General features: G+C 39.6%; 1 protein-coding gene across 1 annotated transcript in view; it reads right to left on the bottom strand.

Moving 5' to 3' along the window:
* Positions 1 to 24,186, bottom strand: part of ARID5B (AT-rich interaction domain 5B) — a 182,231-nt gene that overhangs the window by 141,717 nt on the left and 16,328 nt on the right. The window contains exon 3 of the mRNA XM_002718470.6: positions 6,334 to 6,559. Within this exon, the coding sequence (XP_002718516.2) occupies positions 6,334 to 6,559 (226 nt within the window). The remainder of the gene's footprint in view (positions 1 to 6,333; positions 6,560 to 24,186) is intronic.

The following is a 24,186-nucleotide window of genomic DNA, read 5'->3' as shown; positions in this document are numbered from 1 at the left end:
TGCCATTAAAAGAAGAAGTGACTTTGCAATTCTTAAAAATGATTTGTCACTTAGAAAACATCAGAAGACCCTTAAGTCAACGGAAGTTCCACATGAAAATGGATTGACTTGGAATCCTTTCCGAGTAATGGAACCCAAGTATCTGGGCACCAGTGTCAATGACCAGCTATTTACTGGCTCAGATGTGGTTAGATTTTACTTCCAGCATGAATAGCCAAGATGGCTAAGTATGGACAACATAAGAGTGTTACTTATTTGACATATTTTTCACTTTCTCACTCTACCATTGTTTCAGGACAATATTCAACTATTTGATGAGATAGTCAAACTGAATTTTAACATTCAGATGAAATAAGTAATTTTATTTCTTATGTATTATAGCCTTATATGGTCCCAGATTCTTAGAAAATATCCTGTCACTAAGCTATTCTAAAGCTTTTAATGTCTTGGATATAGCTTCTTGGAAGTGTGAACTTGTTCTTCTTAAGGACCCTTTGGGTTGACGCTTTGAGTTGTCCCTTTGGAAGGCCATGAGGCAACTCTTGAACAAGAATCATCTTGGCACTTGGACAGCATGCTTATCCAATCTTAACTGTGCTGTGATTAGATTCTTTAAAGAATGCATGATAAACACATTAATATGGTCAGAGGAACTTGGGAGAAAATTCTTTGAAAAGTGTCTTTCTAAAATTTTTGATAAATCCCACATGTAATTGATTTGGATTTGAATTCTAGAATGCTATAAAAGCCAAACTTGTTTGGGATTCCTCATGACATTCATCAATTGAATAATATAATACTACTATATAACCTAAGAAACTTCTCAAGGTTCAGCGTGAACGAAAATGGTGTAGATGGTCCAGCAAAGCAAAAAATACCCTCACAAGATTCTTTACTACACATAGAAAATCTCAGTCTAGAACGGAAAGAGGGAAAGAAAAGAGGGAGGGAAGGAAAGTGGGAGAGCAAGAGGAAAGAAAGAATGTCTTAGTAAGAACGATGTCTTCAATTGCAATTAATTCATTAGATGACTCAGGTGAAAAATCCTTATTGTGAAAAATTGTCAGCACCTTCCCATGCTTCTTATTAGAGGCATTTATACTGTTTTCATCAACAGACAGTGAAAATCCTTTCCATGGTCACATTCCAGGAACCCACCTGGCATATCAAACTCAAAATGACTTGAAACAACCATTTGAAATACGAGGCCTCATTCCAGAATTTCCAAGCAAAGACTATAATCAGTTTTTAAACAGGTGTGCTTAAGACCTCATTGATTTCCCATTGATGGCCCAGTTTATGATGACAGAATTTCCAGGAGGAGAAAAGTTATATCATATAATAAAATATAAATATATAGACATATTAAGTACATATATACTCACTATATCACATATATGTGTTTATTATTAAATAAGTATTTAAGTAATATGTCTATTAGTTATATATACTATAGTCATGCCTCACTTAACAATTGGAAGTTATATTCTGCAATGTTGTGCGATTTCACCATTGTGGGAAAACATCATGGGGGTAGTTACACAAACTGAGATGGCCAAACACTCGGTGATATAATCCTGAGACCACCATCATATACGTGGTATATCAGTGACTGAAATGTCATTATGGAGCCCATGGCTGTTTTTAGTACATGTGCAAGCATGCAAACACAAACATGCACACCCACACCCACACACAAGCAAGAACCTGAAGGACTTTAATAATATAAGCACTCTTCTACTGAAGCAGACAGGAAAGAGAGTAAACCCTGCCCTAAATACTAGAATGTATGTGTGTAATTAGGAAAATTCAAAAGGAACAAATAAGCTTACATTGTACCACAGTTAGTTCCCTATCGCAGAGAACTTCCTTCTAATAGTAACAACGCAATGATGATTTCATCTTAGCTTTCAACATACAAATGCTTCCATAGATATTAACTCATTTACTTTCAGTTGTTCATCTCAGAAATCCAATGCGGTAGAGCAAGGTACGTATTATTGTCCATTTTACACACCAAGAACTTTGAGATACAAACACAGTGACTTTTAAGATTCTTCTGATATCCCACCAACTGTTCTGTCAATACCCTATGCTGTCTACTCTCCAGAGTACAGTGAAAATGCTAGCAACAGAAAGAAGAGAAGCCACCCTTCTCAACTTGATGTAATTTTCAAATAAAAATTAGACTGAGGGCACTCCCATCATTTAACCTGGCCAGACTAACACAGACAATCTTTTGGTCTCTTCTTGATTTCTGCTCAGACTTCTCTATCTTTTCTTCCTTTTTCTAAGGACACTTTTTGAGATGAAACCATTCATAACTGCCCATCCACAGACAGTTTGTGGCAGCATAATTGACAATGAGTCTGCTGCAAAAAAATGAAAATGCTGTTTTAATAACCTTGGCCTAAAATACATTCTGTTGTATGCCTCAAAGGGTTTCAATAAAAAGTCAACCTGTAGAGACATATTTTCTTGGCTTAAACAACAATCCAAAGCATATAAATGTAGTCCAACTATAATGACATATTTATAGGCCAATAAAGCTTACACTGTAGCTTTCATACTTCACTTTAAGGAACTCTGTAAGAAGCAGTGTTATATAAAATAATTTGATTTTTTTTTTCAAACTATAGGTCAAGGAATAAAATATGCAAGTTTGCTATGTGTAGTTGATAGTATTTTTATTCCTTAGTTGCTAAGAATTTCATAAAATAAAATAATTTTTCATTTGACTACTTCCAACTGCCGTACCAAATATGGGTATCAAATCCACTTTATTACAAAAGCTAAGTACTGTAATTCTAAAGACAAAAATAAATAACTAGAGGCTTGGGTAGTGAATGATTTAATCAAACTGATTCTTCTGGAAAAACAGGTTCCTGTGTTCCTCATGCTTATGAATAATACATTCCTTAACTCTTCTGTTTTAACATAGTTATTTTGCCTTTTTTTTTTTTTTTTTGTTAAGCTTCGGTATGGAACAGTCTGAAAGAAGGTAAAACATCTCACTGAGTAAAGTCACGATCTGCACTGGTTTCATACTGAACTTTCTTTCTTTGAAAAAGACAAAGAGAAGGGAAGGAGGGGAATGAATGCTCTCAGAAGTGTTGTTGGGGATTATTGGTTTTTCCAGCATCCAGATCTGTCATTTTAGTCATCAGTTCTTTAGAGTCTTTCATGAAAACTCTAGAAATTTTTAAAAAGCAAACCTAACATCCTCAAATACTGTCCAAATGTACTCCTTTGAAGGGGAAGGGGATAAAAAAAAATCAGAGTTGTGATTTGAATCAAGGCAGTTATTGGAAGCTGCCCTTCGGGGCAGAGTGTCTCTTTGTGGAGTATTAATCTGTTGGCAGACACACATTTGTGAGAACATTCTCTTTTTTTTTCTTTTCTTTTTTTTTTTTGAAAAAACTATTCAGAGAGAGACAGGAAGTGACACAAACTGGGATTAAAGGGAACTTACTCTACTTAAATACAGAGCAAGAAGCATTCTTTAATTAGCTTTTATGTTTTAAAATCTCTTCAACCTAATTTGTTATTATAGATTTTTTTTTTTGGTAACATCTGAAAGAATTCAGTTTAAAAAATAACATATTGGAGCTTTACTTTTTCCATGGAAAGGTGAGATCTTTCCATTCTCTGCTTACTTCCACCAGAAAAAAAAAAAAACAAAAAAAAAAACAAAAAAAAAAAACAGTCAGGGGGGCGGTCCAAAGTAATCTCACAGTTCATCTTCTTTCTTTGGTAAGAACAATGAGTGAGTTGGAAGGGCTCTACAGAAGGAAAAACCTAATAAGTGTGTGAACTTCCATTAACAATATGGTATTGGAGGTGGTTTCAGTGTGGCCAAGAGAGAGAGAGATAAGAAAACCACTGTGTAGAAAGCAAAGTACAGACAACAAATATTTTGATGTTACATGCAGAGAAAGGAAGAGGCTACAGAGAAAGTTGCAGGGACAGGAATGTGAACAGCATATGACACCCTCTATCTCCCCAACACAAATCCTAACAATGTAGACTTACAAACCTTAGATCAGGCAGATAATGGAAACTCATTACATTAAGGAAAGTTTTTGTTTCTCTTTCCACATTATTACAACACAGTGTGCATTCCAATTACAAAAGCTATTTGTCTCAAATTCCCAACAGTTCATACCAACTGAGTAGAATTTCAAGGCCCTAAATTCTATCCTTAAAGGGGTATTTTACATTTTTTTTTTAAATAGGTACATGGTGTTTCTGGCCTCCTGAGAATCTCCCAACCAAACCTCCTAGGGGTTGTTTTCCCTCCCTCAGCACTAATTGTAGAGCTGTCTCCCAAATGAGATTTAAAAAAAAAAAAAATCCAAAAAATAAAAATCACCTGGGAAGCCTTTATCAGTATACATTCCTTGGCTTTGCCTCACTGTCACAGACTGAAGAATCTGGGGAAGCTGGACTCAGTAATCAGGATTGTTTTTTAAATTCCCCTAGTCAGTCTAATGAGCAACTAGATTTGAAAACCACTAATCTAGATTTTTCCAGACCAAACCACCTGCAAGTGCTTTGAACATTCACAATAAACCAATTTCTTTTGGAATTGATTGCAGAAAGGTAGATTATTGACATTTTTTAGAATCCAGAGAGATCAAAATCTCTAAATCTTTTGCTGGAATAAAGAAATTAGGTTTGTTTTTGTGCTCATTAATAAACTATCCATTTTAAACACAAAACAACCCTGCTATAAATACTATTGTTTGTATGTGTGACATCAAGCTTAACCATCTACACATCCTTTTTGTCCCCTGTGGGTTTCCTGTTTAATTTTTTATTAGTAACAGTATATTCTATAACTCGAAAAATCAAACAAAAGAAAGGTCTTAATGTTAAGGAAAAACATAAGACAATGGCTATACAACCCAGATCATGAATTAGGAAAATAACACAGCAGACGTTTTCAGCATTTTCACACGTCATAAGACTAGTCATTGTGTGTTCATAAAACTGGAGTGGGTAACAGCACATATAGAAGACTATTAAAAAATTCTTTGGCTTTAGAAGGAAAAACACTGGTTTAATAATTTTCCCTAATTGTGCTCATGATTTCAGGTTGCCATGTCCAAAATATCACCGTTCAGTGTGCACTAAAATGCTGGGAACTGTTGATTGTTAATCTGAAGAAAATATTAATGCAGTTCCCAAAACACTGCAGCTCATCACAAACCAGAGTCACATGAAAGACACAGTCAGTTCCCAGTGTTATGCAGTTTCTTTATGCCAATTAGAATAAACCGTGTAGGTTTCTTGTAATAGTTAAGTTCTAGGTTTGAAAAAAACAGGAAGTTGTCACATAAAATAAAGCTGCAAAATTCAGCATGTGCTAGAATGAAAGAAAAACCTGCCTTAATAAGTTATAAGTGAAGTTCCTCTTTGCCTAAAGAGGAAATAACTAGCCTAAATCAGAGGTCAACAACTTTGCTCTTGAGCAATGTTGGAGAATAGGTTAGTGAATAACACAGCGGGGTTCAAAGAGAAAAAACAACAACAAAGAAAGGACACAAAAAGTCGCTGGAGAAGAAAGAGTTAAGAAAAAACAACAGGATTAGTGATGAAGCCTGTTGTAGGTGACAGTCACTAAGCCAGATCCTTTACATCTTAACATGTGACAATGATCCTGTAAAGTTAGCCTGTTTTTCAGATGGGGAAAACTGAGGTTTAGAGGTTCAATTATTTGCCCAAGGCAACACAACAAAATAAATGGCAGAGTTAGTATTCAAACACTAATTAGAGTAACTACTCCAAATCCCAGATTCTCTTTTAAACTTAGAGTAGAGGAGAAGGTGGAGGGAAAGAAAAAAAAAATGCATAGCTGATGGTGGCCAATGCTTGTCTAAAGCAGCAACCCCCTGCCTCAGCATTGTTCTCTTACTCTGCATTACAGAACGCATCCCTCTTCCCTACTTTGCTTTCCGCCCATGCAAAACATGAAATTCTGACACAATGTTAAAAGATGTCATACTATCTACTTATAGCAAATATTTAAACTCTTCATTAATTCAATTGTAGGTGCCCCAATTAAACTTGACACCTTGATTCCACAACAGAAGCTGTTAAAGGCCACGTGTTCCATCACCCGGCACAGGGCTCTATGCACAGAAAGTCCTGTGCCTCAACAGGTAAAATCCATTCCTCACCCACCCAGTCATCTCTCCATCCATACTCTTAGACCCCTTTGAGGTTAAAGACATCATCTATATGGCCAGGATTCCAGAAAAATCTATAGCAGAAAATGTAAGTTATTATATATTTACACTCATTGGATGGAGACATATAAATTGTGTTTACCAAGGTCAGCCTTTTCCTTGAGAACATCTTTGAAGTTGAGTCCGCTGTTGAGGGTTGACTGCCTGTACTTCAGCAGAGCTTCCTTCTGGCCATTCCTTCCCAAGGCCTCAGTGTTCACTGGCCCAGCTTGGAGGCCACATCTCCACTTGGAGAAATCAGAATGTACCCACTTGACCAGGTCTTCAAGCTTCACAATCACCTTTTCGGAAACAGCAATGACTTCATCCTACAAGAGGGAGTTGGGGAAGAAGAAAAAGCATTATCTGGGAGTTGGAGGTAAATGACACCACGTCAGTGAAGTCTACTCAAAGCACCATGTGTGTGATTTAACTGTACACGAGCACACAGTGTGAATCCCTCAGTCAGAAAATTTCAGTAACTCAGTTCAAGTCAATGGTTTGACATTGCTGGTTGTTTAAAGAATTATTTATATGCTATATTTTTATATGGTTAAAAATATCCAAAACTAGAACAGTAATTCTAATAGCCATTTTTAATTCTGGTTGCCAAAGCCTGCTCTACCTATCTGACCACTTGGGCAAAAGTTAATTTTTAGGTGCAACTAATTGCAAATATAAAAAGCGAGAGCTAGATGACTAATGGTTAGTCTGTCTCTATATAAATGGTCTAAGTAAATCTAGGATTCTTGGAACTCTGACTCACCCCAAAATTCCTATGTTTATGGTACATTTTCCCTTGGCTTATACACAAATATTGAATTTAACTTTTGTCCTAAAAATTAAATAAAACTGTGATGTAATCCCAAAAGAAATACTTCATAAATGTTATATGCTTCCCACTGAAAGAAACTTACACATTCTCATGTTTCTCAAGAACTTTGTAAGCTGAGAAATGAACTGATTTTTTCTTTTAATACATACGGGGCAGGGGGTGAGAGGGTGAGTTAGCAGAAAGTCTTTGAATTTAAGAAAAGTAGTTGAAACTTAAGTTTCTCCTATGGATCATAAATTTGAATTTTAAGCATCTCTAATTGCTTCCAGGAAACAACCAACTTTTCTGAGAATTAATCCAGTAAGATATTTAATGGACATCCATACACGGAACAAAGGGAGAATGCTCTCCCCCCCCCACCCCCCAGATTCTTTGGAAAAGGCTTAAGGAGATCATCTCACTGGGTTTTAAGTGAAATTATTTGAAGCATTTGACATTTCAACTTGAACTGGCTTCTTTCATTTCTTTTACTTCACATTTATGAAGAAAGCTTTGCTATGAAAACTCTTAAGCTTACAAAACCTTAGAAACATTTTTTAACAAACAACAACAGGAAGATGTCTCCAAGTATTAAACAAAAGGAATTCACAACTGATTTTGGCTAATTTTGCTGTTAATCATGACTCTTTCTTCCTTCCCCCACCTACACAAACACACACACACTGCACACACTACCCCAGTTCAAACAAAAAAGGGTTTATTAAGATAAGCTTCACACAGTAAGAAGCCTTGGGTTTAGTTTTTAAAAAAATGTTTTAAGGTAGGCTCTAAAATTTCACTTTTCCTCATCCAGTTCCAAGCTGGTTCTGAGGGAAAAAGTTTGTTAAGCAGCAGCAAAGTAACAAATCCTCTATCAAAAATGAAAAGTAAAACTTGGGTAATGGAGTCCTTTCACTTATCATGATTAAATATGAACTTCCACTAAATGGGAGACAAAGCGAAAACTGTGTTTTTATCCTCTGCTCAAGAAGAAATTTTAATACTTTATAAACAATGGGGCATATTACAAAGCACATTTCAACGGATGATTTCCCTCGAATTCCCCACACCATCCTCTTGAAATAAAAGATCTGTAGCTGTCATGCATTTTATAGCTGTTACATGGTGATTATTCAATGTCAGGATTATAATTCAGCCTGGGTATTGTTTCAAAGCATATGGGAACAGCTTCTGGACAAGGCATACTAGAAATCAAGTTCAGAATGTGCTGGAAAATAACTAAGTGGTATGGTATATCAGTCTCAACATTAGTAAAGATGGAATTTAGCAACATTTTGACCAAATATGGTCCCTTAGAAGAGACCAGTTTGGAGATGAGTGTTATTTTCAAATAGCACTAACTATGATCAAATGATTATCATTTCAATTACCAGTTGCTTCAGATCTTTTCCAAGAAATGGCATGACTCGCTCTGGCCGGTTTACAACACCCGCCAAACAGATAGTTTATTAACCAAGAGAAAATACAATCCTTATGATGTCATCGATGAATAAACTCATCTTTCAAGATTCAGACTATAGATTGTGTGCGCCCTCCTTTTCTTTCTCTCTCAAACAGACCTTCTAAATATACACACACATAAAAACAGACGCAGGAATTCACATAAACACGCATAAGCCATAAACCCAAGTTTGGATTAATTGTGAAACCACCAGCATGTTTTACTGTGGATTTACGGAGAAACTGGCCCTGCAACATTGTCAAATGCCAGGATTTAGAAGGAAATCTGATAAGCAGAGGAGGGGGAAGACAACAAACCAACCCCCCAAAACAAAACAGCCAACATATATATAGAAAATGTCTCAGGAAACATTATTTTGTACACACAATGGCATAAATCACATGTTCTTATTTACTATTCTGAGCAAGTGCTGACTAAAGTTCCTAATATTCACCATTCTTGGGCAAGCCTCTATGTCTAAGAAAAGAATTTCAATAAGCTCATCTCATGATTACATTAGCTCTCGGCAAACTGAGAATTAGCACTGGATAAATATTGCTGATTTACTCTAATACAATACAAAAGGAACACAAAGAAATACACTTTGTTATTCTGTTAATGTACCTTGACTTTTCAATTAACCCGACTCTTAATCAATATTTATGTAGACACTTTGTAAGTCCTTATCCCCTTTGATCGCTGTTTTAAACTGCATTTTTCTGTAATTTGGGTTTGGTTTCTACCACAGTACAAAAGAGCTCATTTAATCATGACTCCTGTAAGGCAGAGATCAACTGGGCAAGAAATCATAAACCAACCAGTCTGTGTACATGGTTGGCCCTTCCAAATGTTCAAAAAATTGAGAAATTTACACAAAAATATCCCTGATTACATTCTTCTTTTATAAATTAATCCACACCCACCTTCCCCACCTCCCCAAAAAAAGAAGGCAGGAAAAAAAGAAAGAAAAAAAAAAACACTTGAAATTGAGTAGCAGCTGCTTTCTCTAGGCAAGTGTATATTTAGTACAGTGTTATATTCACTGTTCCTTTGCCTGCCAGGACCTGTGTAGGCACCAGACACTTGAACTTGTATACCTGGATTTAGCCCACCTCCCTCATCTTATTGAGGAGGGCGGTGAAGTTCAGTGACATGTCCTAGGACTTGGAAGAGAATCCAGGTTTCTTCTGCCAACACAGCATCTTGGATTCTGCAGCCAGCTTGCCTGGCTTCAAATCCCAGCCCTGGAATTTACTCACTGTAGAAAACTGGGCAGCCTTTTTAAAATATATTTCAAAATATTTTTACATATTTTTAAAAAAGAATAATAATACTATCTACCTCTTCTAGTAATTGCCAGGATTCAATGGGTTGACACAAATGTCAGAGTTAGCTATCATTATCGTTGTCATTACTGCTCTGCACTAGTGTTTTCCAAAGTGTCTCACGCAGAGATGAGTTTAGATAGTTCACAGGTTAATATTTTAAATATATATTAAGTGATTCATGGCTTATTTAATCTAATGGTTACTCTGTATTTACGAGCAGGTTGTACTGGTTTTAGATTTATTGGAGACCTAGAAAGTGTCCCCTTTAAGTAAATTGAAGTTAAACAGTAGGTCAATTTCAACAAAGCCATTAAGTAAGCACAGGGGACACGTGGATGTAGCAAAAGAAAGCCAGTATTCTATGAAAATGACCAAAACTGGGGACAATGTATTCTATCGAGTGTTCTCAGGCTGCAGTCCAGGGAACCATGGGGTTCACAGGGGCAAAACTATGATCATAACAATACCAGGACATGATCAGTTTTTTCACTCTCATTCTCTTTCAAGTGAAGTGGGGTTTTCCAGAGACTATGTGAAATGTAATACCACAACAGAGACAATACAGAAGCAGTTATGAGAATCCAGCTCTCTATTAAGCTAGACAGTAAAGAGATTTACAAAAAATGTAAAAAAACCACCAGCTTTTACTAATATTTTTGTTTTTGAAAATATGGTTTATTTTTATAAAAGTGTTTTATGTGTACATAATAGGTTTCTACTATTAATTTTGTTTTTAAAATTAACAGAGGAGTGGCCAGCGCTGTGGCCTAGTGGGTAAAGCCTTCGCCTTCAGTGCTGTCATTCCATAGGGGTGCCAGTTAGAATCCTGGCTGCTCCACTTCTGATCCAGCTCCTTGCTAATGTGTCTGGGAAAGCAGCGGAAGATGGCCCAAGTCCTTGGACCCCTGTACCCACATGGAAGACCTGGAGGAGGCTCCTGGCTCCTGGTTTCAGATAGGTCCAACTCTGGCTCTTGTGGACATCTGGGGAGTGGGCCAGTGGATGGAAAACCTCTCTCTCCCTCTGCCTCTGCTTCTCTGTAACTCTGCCTTTCAGATAAATAGATAACCTTTAAAAAATTAATAGAGTAATATTTTCATTTCTAAAAATAAACATCTTTTAATTCTAATTTTCACAAACTTGAAAAAAAAGTATTTATTTATTTGAAAGAGAGAGACAGATGAAAGAGAGAAGTCACATTTGATGGTTTATTCCCCAAATGCCAGCAACAGCAGAGTTGGGCCAGGCCAAAGACACCAGGCCAGGACTCAATCTAGGCTCCCTCTTGGGTGGCAGAGACCCTGGTATTTGAACCGTCTCCTGCTGTCTCCCAGGGTGCACATTAGCAGGAAGCTGGAATCAAGAGAGGAGCCAGGACTTGAACTCAGGCACGCCAATAATTGAATGCAGGTGTCCCAACCAGTGTCTTAACTGTTCGGCTAAATGCTTACCCCTGAAGTTTTCCTTTTTGGGTATACAGCTCTGTGAGCTTTAACACATGGATAAATTCAGACAACCACCACCACCACAACCATCAGGACACAGAGCTGTCCATCTCCCTCAAGAACCCTTTGTATTCTCCCACCACCAACTCCTGGCTGCCATTAAATACTTTCTTGCAGTAGTCTCCTCTTTCCTTGAATGTCAGATGAACTGGATGGGACTTTCTGACACTTTCCAAGACTGTTTCTGTCACTCAGCATAAAGCCTTTGAGAGCCATGCTTGTCACTGCACGACCTACAGCTTGTTCTTTTTTACCGCTGAATAACAGTCCATGCAACGAATGGTTCTCAAGGTTTGTTTATCTGTTCACTGACTAACGGACATGTGGATTGTTGCAAATTTGGCAATTCAAATTGAACTGCCGTATACATCCACTTGCAGGGTTTTGTGTGAACGTGTTTTCTTTTTTCTTCTTAAAGACTTAGTTTTATTTGAAAGGCAGAGTTACAGACAGAGAGTAAGGGAGAGCAAGAACTTCCATCTGCTGGTTCACTCCCCAGATGGCTGCAACGGCAGGAGCTGATCTGAAGCCAGGAGCAGGGGCCTCTTCCAGGTCTTCCACATGGATGCAGGGGCCCAACGACTTGGGCTATCCTCCACTGCTTTCCCAGGCACATTAGCAGGGAGCTAGATCAGAAGTGGAGCAGCCTGGACTCAAACCAGTGCCCATATGGGATGCTGGCGCTGCAGGTTGTGGCTTAACCTGCTACACCAAAGCACTGACCCCCATGAACATATTTTCTATTCTGTAAATGCCTAGGAGAGGCTAAGTATATGTTTAAATTTTTTTTTTAAATCTGCCCCACTGTGGGCATACTATTTTGCATTCCCACTAGCAACATATGCAAGTCCTAGTTGCTCCTCATCCTTGCCAGTACTTGATGTCATCACTGTTAATTAATATATTATTGTCATTCTAATATGCATGCAGTGGTTTCCCATCGTGGTTTTGAATTTTCATTTTCCTAATGACTAATGATGTCAAGTATTTTCAGGTGTGAATTTGCCATCCCTTACTCCTTTTTGGTGAAATGTGTTTAACTCTTTTGGACATTTAGAATTTCTGGTTGTTTCTTTACTTTGAGGGTTCTTGTACATTCTAGATATAAGTCTTTTATCAAATATGTGGTCGAAAATACTTGGTAACTTATCTTTTCATTCTAACAGTGTCTTTCACAAAGCATAAGCTATAAATTTTGATTAAGTCCAATAGGTCAGACTATCTTTTACGGATTGTGGCTTTGCTCTTATATCCATGAACTCTTTGCCCAATTCCAGGTCACAAAGAATTTTTTCCATGATGTCTTCCAAAAGTTTTATTTAAGAGTCTTATATTTTACTTTTAGAAATATAATCCATTTTGCTTAATTTTGTTATAAGGTTTAAGGTTCAGCTTGATATCCATTTTTTTGCATGTGGATTTTTAATGAATTAATAAATATTTTCAAATTATTTCTTAATTTTAATTTTTAATACAGTAATAGCAATAGATATTATTCACATAAACAAAAGTTCATTGTTGGAGTTCTTAACAACTTTGAGTGTAGGGATCCTAAGCTCAAAAAATTTGAAAACCACTATCTTACATCTTAAAGAATGGTCCTTTCTGATTCTTCATTTTCCTTGACTTCTTTTTAGCATTTGATAATGAAAAACCTTACCTTTCACTTGAAACTCTCCCTCATGTTAAGAGGTGAGAAGGTGTGAGATTTTACCTTCCTTTGCAAACTCATAAATTTGCCTGCCAGTTTCATGGATGTTGATAAAAGCCATGAGACTCCAGGTCAGAGATAAAGGATGGTTTATTGCTTACAGCAATAGCAGTAGCCCCTATCCCAGCATTTACGCTGGCTGCTTAACATCGAATTCCCAAAAGGAGATGCAAAGGTGGGCGAGCTGACACTAGCTCCTGTACTGGGGTACAGTACAGGGGAAGAGTCTTGAGCTTAGGGAACCCAGTTAACTCTTCACCACTGGCCTGTAAGCATGCCTACTCTTTGTTCTAGAGCAATCCCCTATCTTTGTCTTCCAACACTCTTCACTATATAAACATCTTTGAAAAGGCAGTCAAGAATTAAGGCAGTTAGTGGCTTGAAGTGTGCAGACACGTAAGGGACCTACAGGACACCAATATCAACCACCTCCACATTTCTCTGCTGTGTTCAATTTCTCTTGTTCCTCATTCCATCTCTCAACTGGGGAAATATAGAAAACATACATTCTTAGATGCAATCTGGGCCCACCCTGCAGATCACTCTTTCAAGATATTGTACCCCCTGGAGATTGCAATGCTCACCTCTAAAGCTCATGACTACATTCTGTAGTTTGGTTCCAAAAATTCATCCACATTCCAGTCCCTTGTTATCAGGATAAGTGGCTCACAGTCAATTCAAGCTCAATAGATCTGCGCAGCCCATTTGGCTTATTTGTAAGAAGGTATCTTATCTGACACATGAGGACTTAACACTGCCCAGCTGTGGCTACCTTGTCCCCATTATCTATTCTTCCTTTATGCCATAACAATAAACTGCTAATTTGCTGGGTGAAGAATAAAGACACCATTTCTCTGCTTCCTTTAAAGCCACATACAGCCAAGTGACCAAGTTCTGACCAATGGGATGTGAGTGTAGTGGTGTAAGCAACTTCCAGGTCATGCCTTCAAAGGGAATGGGTATGGCTTTGGACCACTAAAAATAAGGGAAAATTTCCTCAGGAGAAAAAAGGTTGAGCCTTGGACAACTTCCTGGCACAAAACCAACCTGAACCATTTAGCTCTAAGCAGTGACTGGAAAAAGGTTTTGAACCCACAACTTATTTAAACAACTGTAATGATGGGTCTTTTTTGCACACCACTGAATCTGTATCTTTGCTATATCATTCCCCAGGGAAGAAAACATGAATGGAACCTTTCCTATCCTATGCCGTATCCAATAACAGACCATTGCTAAAGAGAGCTAGAATCCTAAGGAGAAGGAACACCTAACTGTGCAGGATCAGAGCTCATGGCAAGGGGGAATGGGTTGGAAACAAGAAAGTACAGCACATTCACCTCAATCTTCCCTCCACATCCCAGATTTTTTAAAATGTTTTTTGTAGGATGTGAAGCATGATAAATGTTGGGAATACAAACACTACAATATGCGGTATTAGCTAAATAATTTATGAAACCAAAATTACAGTCCAATTCATTCCATGAAAGTGGAAAATCTTCATTAAAAACTGTTAAGAGTCAATGTTTAGAAAGACCAACTACAACCATTTTAACTTGTGCCCTGCATGGAACTATTCTTGTCAGGCATGTGTGCCTATGATGTGCACAACTTCTCAGGTAACGGGGAGAAACTCCACCTGTGAGCCTGGCTAGCCTGGGCACTCCCTTGCTTTCAATCCTTCCTTGGAAACACTGCAATTGGAGGCACCCGCCAGTTTTCCCAATTGCTCTTCCTGTTATGCATTGGTGTGTTCTGTTAATGGGACACCAACAGGAACGAGGAAAAAGATTTATTCTACAGGTATTTGCCTCTCAGGGACCCCCCCAAAATTGGGACAGACATGATGGTAATGTGAGTCAAAATTAGATAAAGTGTTCATGGGTCAGGAAAATGAGGACAACGCAGTGAGGTATCATGAAGTTAAATTTTCTAGATTTCAGGACTGTCTTTGTATCCATCAGGATCCCAACAGCAAACAGCTGGAACACAGGAGTAATGATAGTCCAAGGAGGGTTTTGCAAAGGGGCTAAAGACAAAGGTATGCTTGAAATATAAAGCCAGCATAGGAGGTAGATAGTACAGGAACTTGGGCTAGTAGCAACTCGGCTCTCATCTTTCAGTCCTAAGGGCAAACAAGGAGTCACAGAAGGTACCAGGATCACAGCAGAACCTTCCATCATCACTGGCAATGACCTTTCCATGAAGGAACATCACCAGCCCAGAAATACCTCTTCAAAAGAAACAGGATGACACCTGCTTTCACTCTCTCCTCCAGCTATTCTCCTGGAAAGGCACCTGTATGGCTGAGCCCCACCAGAAACCACACAACGCAGGGTCTTTGATAGTGGAGTCCTCACAGATCAGCCTCCCATGGAGAAGAGTCTCCCAGCAGACAGCAGAAAGAAGAAAGGACTGGCAGTGATGATATGTCTGTACTCTCTTTCCATTTAATTCTTTATCCATCTTCTGTTTTTTTTTTTTTTTTTTTTTTTTTTACAGGCAGAATGGACAGTGAGAGAGCGAGACAGAAAGGTCTTCCTTTGCCATTGGGTCACCCTCCAATGGCCGCCACAGCCGGTGCACCGCGCTGATCCGATGGCAGGAGCCAGGTACTTATCCTGGTCTCCCATGGGGTGCAGGGCCCAAGCACTTGGGCCATCCTCCACTGCACTCCCTGGCCACAGCAGAGAGCTGGCCTGGAAGAGGGGCAACCGGGACAGAATCCAGAGCCCCAACCAGGACTAGAACCCAGTGTGCCGGCGCCGCTTGGTGGAGGATTAGCCTAGTGAGCCGCGGCGCTGGCCTATCCATCTTCTTTTATGTCTGATTCTTAATCTCTGAAATGAGGACAGAAATATATGATAGTAGTTGTTTTATAATGTCCTTAGTAGGCAAAATAAAAAGGTATCAACACCAAGCTGGTCCCTGAACTGGGAATTACTACTCTTATTACCTGTGGCATAATGTCAAATCTTTGTTAGTAAAAATATTTGATGCTGAATTGCATAATTCTTTCTTCTACAGTAAATAACTGAAGTGCAAATCTTGTTCAGAGGCAGGTACTCTTGCCTAACTTCTACTTCTCTTGTAATTCCCAAAGGGCCAATGACCCTGTTGAACCAAGAGCACACAACAAATACTGATTTAAACCATCTCTGGATGTTCTGTGTTGGGAAAGATTAAGGGATAACTGAGCTTTTGCGTATGATTGGCCCAGGTTCAAATGCAGCTCTACTGTGTATAATGTCCAAGCTAATCATGGGACCTGTCAAGTTCTCATCTAAAAAAAGGAGGATAATAGCATAAAAGAACCAATCTCATAGGATAGGTAGGATGTTGAGCTACCCCTAAGAATACTCTATCAAAGTAAAAACAGTAACAAAACTCAGCTCAACTGTGACTCAATCCAGTTGTTCTATTATGTTGAATGATTCCAAACGATTCTTTCCCACTTTTAGATTTTTCATTTTCCTTTTTACCCAGTTCTGCATGCACATGGTCCTTGTTGCAGTTGTTTATACAGTGATGGTTAACACAGAGTAGGCATCCAAGAAATGATGGCTATTGCTTTATTATATGATATCACTTGAATGGAAAATGAGTGTTTCAATTTTACCCCAGAGGTAACTGTGTGTGTTGCTAACTCTTCTTAATTCTTTGTCTAGGAAAATAATGGCCTTGTAGCTCCTGCTAGCGACCCACAGGACAGACAGACAATTCTGGGCCAGAAGACAATTTAGAACATGGGTTTCTCATTCCCCTCAACCCTAAGGGAGACAGCAGAGGAAGACTTTGAGATGGTTCATTTGATTCAGGTAATAATCTATGACTTTCATGTGAGACCACATGATATCATCTCATCTAATCCTCTAAGTTTTCTCTCAGAGAGGAGTCATTAGGCCCAACTTAGAGATGAAAAAACTGAAGTGGAACCGGGAACAAGCTTGGTAGCACCATCTTCTTGCTCAGAAAGTGGTCTTGTAGAAGTGGCCTTTTTAGAAGTCACACTCCACCCTACTCCCACCCTGGGACAATCAAACCTTTGCCCACTCCCTATCAGTTCTCAGAAGTGGGTGGGATTTAAAGTCACTTCACAACAAAAAGGATTTTAATTTTAAATTTTTTTCTTGTGTTTTCGCCCCCAAGTAAGACTATGAAAATCCCAATAGTTAAAAACGTGAAGAATTTTATGTTGTCTGAGCGATGAAGATAGCCTCTCAAGTATGTGCTAAAATTTGATTCCTTTAACATGATGAAATGGATTTGCCATGGAGGCTCATTAGTGTATTGGGTTCCAATTTCCCAAGCCAACCCCTCCTCATCCAACCGTTTCCATCCCCTTCATCAGACATTCTTTGGGTAAAGCTTGTGGCTCATCAGATTTTGGAAATCCATCCTGGCACAATTAGGAGGAAGTAAGCAAACAGGAGACTGCTCTTAGGCACGATTTGTCAAGCGTAATGTGACCATCCTTCATGGTACAGCCAACGGCATTTGCGTATCAAACAAGTAATTCAAAAATCCTAAATATTTTATGTTCCTAAATACATATTTAATACACGTTAATCTAAAACCTGTTAGGCTGCCGCCTGCTCCTCTGACCAGATACCGTCTTTAAAGGAAGCCCCAGAAACATCCTCTCGTGCATTCCAGTTCCATTTCTTTCTTCTTGGACTTTGCATATGTGCACCTTCCTTCCTCCCAAAAATGAAAACTTACACAGAGAGCAAAAAAAAAAAAAAAATGCAATCCAGTATCCTAGATATTTCTCTCTAAACAGACTTGCATTTGGTATGTAAAGAAGATATCACAAGTCAGTCATTGAGCTTGCTCACCCTTTCTTTGGCCAAATTAAAGATAATATTGCTGTTTATTTTTTTTATTTCTGTCAGGATGCCATAATAAAAACTAGCTTGGCAACAAAATACTTAGCTGTGCCCATAGGAACATTAACAAAAGAAGATAAATGAGCCTATTTCCAGTGTTAAAGCTCAGTTGAGCTACCTGTTGGTGTATTCTATTGGGAAGGGAAGTTGACCTGGTAGTTAGTAGCCTCATAGCCCATATCCAAGTGCCTGGGTTTGAGTCTAAGATCTGCCCCTTGTTCCAGTTTCCTGTTAGTAGGCACCTTTCGAGGCAACAGGTGATGGCTTGAGCAGTTGGTTCCCTAACACCTTTATGGGGCACATGGATTGAGTTCCCAGCTCCAGGTCTTAGCCTCACCAGGCCCTGGCTGTTGTGAGCTTCTGGGGAGTCAATCAGCAGATGAGATCTCTCTTGTTCAGTCACTGTCTGTCAATCTCTGTCTCTCAAATAAAATAAATTTTAAAAGAATTTAAGGAGCATTCTATCAAAGCACAAACAATAATAATGATTCACCAACCACCCAACTCAGCAGTTCTATTATGCTAAATGACTCTAAACCATTCATTCCAGATATCCTTCTGTTTTTATTTTTTCACCTAATTTTGCAGGCACATGTCCCTGTGCTTCGGTATGCAGTTCAACAGTGCCTACACACTATAAAGACCCTCAAAGGAAGGAAGCAGACAACCCGTTGCTCCTGTTGGTATACGAAAGTCACAGTGGAAGCTGTCTGAATTATTACAGCTTAGTGGTCAGCTGGCAGAGTCTTGATACACCCTTGCCATTAATTAGAAAAACACTCTTCATAGAAAACCTACGAAAGCCTTATGCCTATTTAGAGCACTTTAATGTAGAAACCAAATAAATCTTCCTGTTTTGTGTAGCCTCTGTTTAAACATAAACATATGATTTAGACATGCTCCCTCTTGTTAAACAGTTTTTTTGCTCTGTTCACTTAGCACAGTTCACATTATTATCCTCACATGTACAATGGCAGTGGAATAATTTGAGGCCCACAGCTTTATTTAATAATGTAATTATCCTATATTGGATTACTTAAAGGGGCTTTGTATTTTTAAGTTCTAGCTTTTCCTATACTACTGATATGTTCTGCCATGGTGAATGATTCAGGTTTCAATCAAAGGCTCTAAACTCAGTTTGGAAAAATATTGAGTGTTTTTGAATAAGCCAGGATTAACACAAGAGCCAATTTGCAACCACAGTTGGTGACCTTTCTACTCCTGTTCAAAGACTTTGGTGTGGAGGCCAACAGAGGGGACAGACCCGAGCAACTACAACCACTCAATTCCAACTCTTTTGCCACCCAGGGAGGTTGTCTAAACCAGAGAACAAAGCTCAGGTTTTCCTCAAGGTAAACTTTCTGAAAGCAAGGCTGCAAAACGGTAGAGTTTCCCATGCCCAGAGCCCTATACACTCCCAGGTGGGGCTTGGGAATGAATGAATGAATGAATGAACAAATGAAAGCTACTGGGCGTTGTGACAAAACTAGCACAGAAGGGAATCCAGAAGGCGCCATCTCTGCCACCTTTAAGAGAGCATTCAGAGGCTGAGCTTCATCCAATGTTGTTGTCAGGAGAGATTTTGGTGTAGCTTTTCCCCAGCCCAATTCACTTGGATCCAACTAACTTGTATTGACTCCGTTCTGTGCCAGGCACTGGGCTGAGTATCAGCCAAGGAGAGAGAAAGATGAATAAGACATAGATGTCATCCTTTAGAAACACACGGCACCCAGGGCCTCCTGGTCCCCACCTGGGACATGAAAGTTACCCTCTTTTGAGTCTGTTGTCAGGGGTTCATTCGCTTTTGCATCTGCGATGATCTGAGCACCCGCTCTGAGCTGGGCTAGCAAGAGAAACAGCTAGGAATAAGCCTCTGAGTCATGGGAGGCTTGCCCAGTGAGGAAAGGATAAGAAACAATATGTTCTCAGCTAACTGGGATCGATATGATGAGAAATGGTCATAGGTGATTTTCTTTATTCAATAACTATTGAACATCGACTGGTGCCAGGCACCAAACAGATAAAAATCCCTACCCTCCTGAAGCCTACAGTTGCGCACGAGTGTGTGTGTGTGTGTGTGTGTGTGTTGTGCCAGAGAGGGAGTTGGGGGGAGAGGTGTGTGGCAGAAAAGCCAGATAGTAAAAGAATCTAAAGCAAAGAGACAATAATGAGAGTTAAGGGGTGGAAGAGGGGGAGATTTAAGTCCAGCGGTCAGGGAAGTTCTCTCTGCTAAGACCCAAAGTACAAGAAGGCGGCAGCTAAACTATGAGGTGAGTGGAGGTAGGGAAAGAACAGGGCATTGCAGGCAGAAGGAACAGACCATGTAAAGGTACTGGGAGTGTGTGCTGCATTGTCAACTTCAAGATGAACAAAAAAAAAAAAAAAAAAAAAAAGAGGAAAAGACATACCGTGGGGCCCCAGGTACACAGCTCACAGCTGATGCGTGCCCCTCAGTTTGAATCCTGACCTCTTTCCTTGTTAACTATCCAGTAGGTTTCCCATAAGTCAATTTCCATTAGTAAAAACTGACCAGAATCTTTTAAATGCCACCTTTCCCCCAAGCCTTTCACATCCACATACGTAGGTTCTGAGAACTTCGCTGGAGACCAAAGAGAAATAGGTGAATTTTCCCAGGAAACAGCTAATAGGTGAGTTTTCCCAGGAAACAGCTAATTTCCGCAGGACGTACAAGATGGGAGGCTCGCTGCCCTCCTGACATATGGACAAGGTGAAAGGGCAGCTGGGAGATGCTCAGCTCCTGTAGATACACTCATTAGAAACACAAACTGGGACAGCAATAACTCCAGTAACTCATGTGGAGTTTGTGGTCTTTGCACAGGCACACACCAACTTAATTTAAATCCCCACCTCAGTCACTGTGCGTGAAACGCACCTATTTTCTAATGCATTAAGAGGCTCCTCTTTCCCTTTCTCCCTGCAGGTTTATCATCACAACAGACATAACGTTCTAGCCAGCATTTCTAGAAAAACTTGGCAGATTCATTGATCTAGGTTTAGAAAAGACCAATTATGGCTTGTTGAAATGCTGATTTAACAAATCTTTAAAATATTAAGGCAATCAGCTGTCTCCCATAAATGGCATCTATAATTATATGCCCAAAGGAGGGAAGAGGTGTTTGGGAAGGAGACATCAATATAATAATAAAAGGAAAAAAAAGAGCAAGACAGAGTAAAACGTGTATCTTTCACCACTCATCAAAGAAGCTGTACGCTCAAGTGATTGGTTGTGTTGCTGACCGTAGCAGGTGATCTCTAAGAGGATTCAAAGATCCCTACTTCCCTGGAGTTCACCTCTTCCCCTTGTGTGGGCTGAACAAAAGTCTCACTCCTAACAAAGAGAATTAGGCACAAGCGATGGGATGCCCTGTGGAGGTTAGGGTTAAAAATGGCTGTGGCTTCTGTCTCAATCACACATTCTGAAGGGAGTCAGCTGCCATGTGTGTTGTGGGGTTCACTATGGAAGGGCCCAGGTAGCAAGGTAAGGAAGTGAGAGAGGATGGGGCCAACTCTCAGCAAGCAGCTGAGGCCCTCAGTCCAACAGCCCGAAGGACCTGAGATCTGCAACAGGCTAGTGAGTGAACCCGGAAGCAGACTGTCCTCCCCCAGAGCTTTGAAAGGTCACCTGGACTCACACCTTGACTGTTGCTTGAGAGCTCTTGTACCAAGGGCACCCAGCCAACCCCTAGTCCAATTCCTGACCCACAGAAACTGTGAATCAGAAGTATTGTTTTTAGATACCAGATTTGCCGTGGCTTATTATCCAATAATAGATATCTAATACATCAGTCCTTAACATGGGACAAATTCACCACTATTGTGCCACGATCAAATAAAGTCTATAAAATAAGGTGCTACCTACCCTTTTCAACTATGCCAGGAAATTAGATTATTTCTGCTAGGAGAAAGATAAGTCAATGGAAAAATGCTTCATGCAATTGTCTAAGTCCTCATTCAACTGCCGACCCAAGAGCTCTTTTAAGTTTTGTGTATCCATAGAGATCTCTAAGAATAGTGTTTTAACAGTATGAACACACCGATTAGGATGGAAGGGACAAAGTAAAAGGTCCTCTTACTGAGTAAGGCTAACCTGTATACGTACTACCTCCCCTAAACCACTAGTGAGAAAGGGGCTAAACTCATTCCTTTCTATCACCCCTTATAGCACCTTGGTATGTACTAATAAATACTGATTGAATTTAATTGAATGAAAGGCTGCAGTCACAAGGCCTCTAGAAACAGAAATGTTATTTTTTCAAGAGCAATATTATTTTATGCCCTTAATGACCACAGAGGAATTCCAAGCCTCAGCTCTCTTTCCCTCCATGTAGTCTTTCAAGATTTTTCAAGGCCCTTGGCATAGGTGACCAGTTAGAGCTGTCTGTGAGCACAGCCTGCAGGTCCCACATACACGCAATCCTCTAGACTGCAGGCCAAGAAGGAGGGGAGTAGAGAATTGCACAAAAAAGCCTTTAAAAATTAAGGCCAAAGAAAGAAAATTAAGCAATTGAGATATCTCAATATTCTGACATGCCAAGAATGTTTTTACTCTGCTGCTTCCAGGGGTCATTTCAGGAATTCTGGGGGTTCAGGAGTGATGTGAACACCTGCTTGGCTGTCTGTTGAATTACTGATCCAGTAACATCGAAAATGCAGAGTGAGAAACAGGACCTACACTCTAAAGAAAAAAAATCAAACAGAGCCCCTTGATAATGTTTAAAGACACTACCATTCTATGTGACTCATAGAATTTGCATTAGAAAAACATCCTCAGCCTTTTTACCAGAACCTTCTTTCTGCCTGCTGATAGTTGGGGGTGCATACTTTACAACCCAATGTATTGTTGCTGAACACACATTCCGTCCCCAGGAGCACAGAACACAATTAGACTATTATGGAGAACATTCAGAAGAAGCAGAATGGAACAGATTATTTCACTTAAGACATACAGAACGCAATTATTCTCTGTATTTATAACCCATGTATTTTGGGATAATTTGGTGAGGAGACTGAGTAAGACAGCAGTGTTTTCATCTGAATCCTAGTAATCTGATACACACTGTGGGATTAACCCAAAGCAAAAGGATTTAATGGCCCAGCAGGCAGTCTCTGTTTTGAAGATCCTTCTAAGATCCCCAGTCATTTTGGCTGGGACCCTTCCCTTGACATCCTTGGGCTGGTGCTTCTGACGTCTTCAAAAGGGCTGGGCAGGAGTGCACATTCCCCAACATCATCAGCGGACGAGGAGGTGGCAGCAGCAAGGGCATGAAACAATTTTCAAATTAGGGATGTTTTTAAAAATAAGAACTAGGAGAGGCTTTTTTAAACATGGAGGGAAAAGTGGGTGTATTTAATATAAATTCAGTGTTTTGCACACTCAGCAGATGAGCAGCAGGTTTCCTGGTAGTTGCATCACGAAAGGGCAGGGGGTACCTGGGAAGCGCCAGTTTGAACTTTCTCTGGCATACTCAGAAAGAACATCTGGAATGCAGGTTTTGTCTCTTGACTCCATCGTCCTCCCATCCCAGTCTGTTCTGTGTGGCTAACGGAAGAGAAGGCCCCTAAAGCTCCTTTAAGACCTACAAGGAACCCAGCCGAATGGGTTCGATCGCACCCCTTCCACAGGGCCTGGAAACCTCAAACACAGGTCAGAAACTTTCAAGCAAAACACAAAAGTCTCTTAGGATAGACAAAGAACCAGGACATTAACTCTATTTAAAATGATTGTTTTCTCAGTTATTGTTTTTCAAATAATAATCCAATGACTCAAAAATAAATTACTTATTAAGGGGCTAAAAACAGTCTAGCACTATGTCTTCAAAAGTCAGGATTTGGTCTCTGACCAGAAAGGGCGGGTCAATAGCAAGCATCTGCTAAAGGCCTGGGATAAGCCAGGTGATGGTTTCGTGCTCTAAGCTCCAATAAACGCCATTTGATATTCTCAGCCCAACAAGATTAAACCATTTTACAGATAAGAAACTAAGACAACAGGTGTTGAGCCTTTTGGCGCAGTGGTTAAATCGCCACTTGAGATGCCCTCGTCCTTTATCAGAATGCCTGATTTGAGTCCTTCCCTGCTTCGGATCCATCTTCCTGCTAATGAGCGCTCTGGGAGGCAGCCGATGAAACTACAAGGCTTGGAATTGCTGGGTGACCCTAATATAGTTCTGGGATCCTGGCTTCTGTCTGTCCCAGTCCTGGCTGTTGTGGACATTTGGGAAGTGAACCACTA

Source organism: Oryctolagus cuniculus, chromosome 15, assembly GCF_051225735.1.
Source record: "Oryctolagus cuniculus isolate XC-2025 breed Fujian yellow rabbit chromosome 15, ASM5122573v1, whole genome shotgun sequence".
Classification (NCBI taxonomy): domain Eukaryota; kingdom Metazoa; phylum Chordata; class Mammalia; order Lagomorpha; family Leporidae; genus Oryctolagus; species Oryctolagus cuniculus.
The sequence above is the reverse complement of the archived record's forward strand: the minus strand, read 5'-3'. Positions and strand labels throughout refer to the sequence as shown.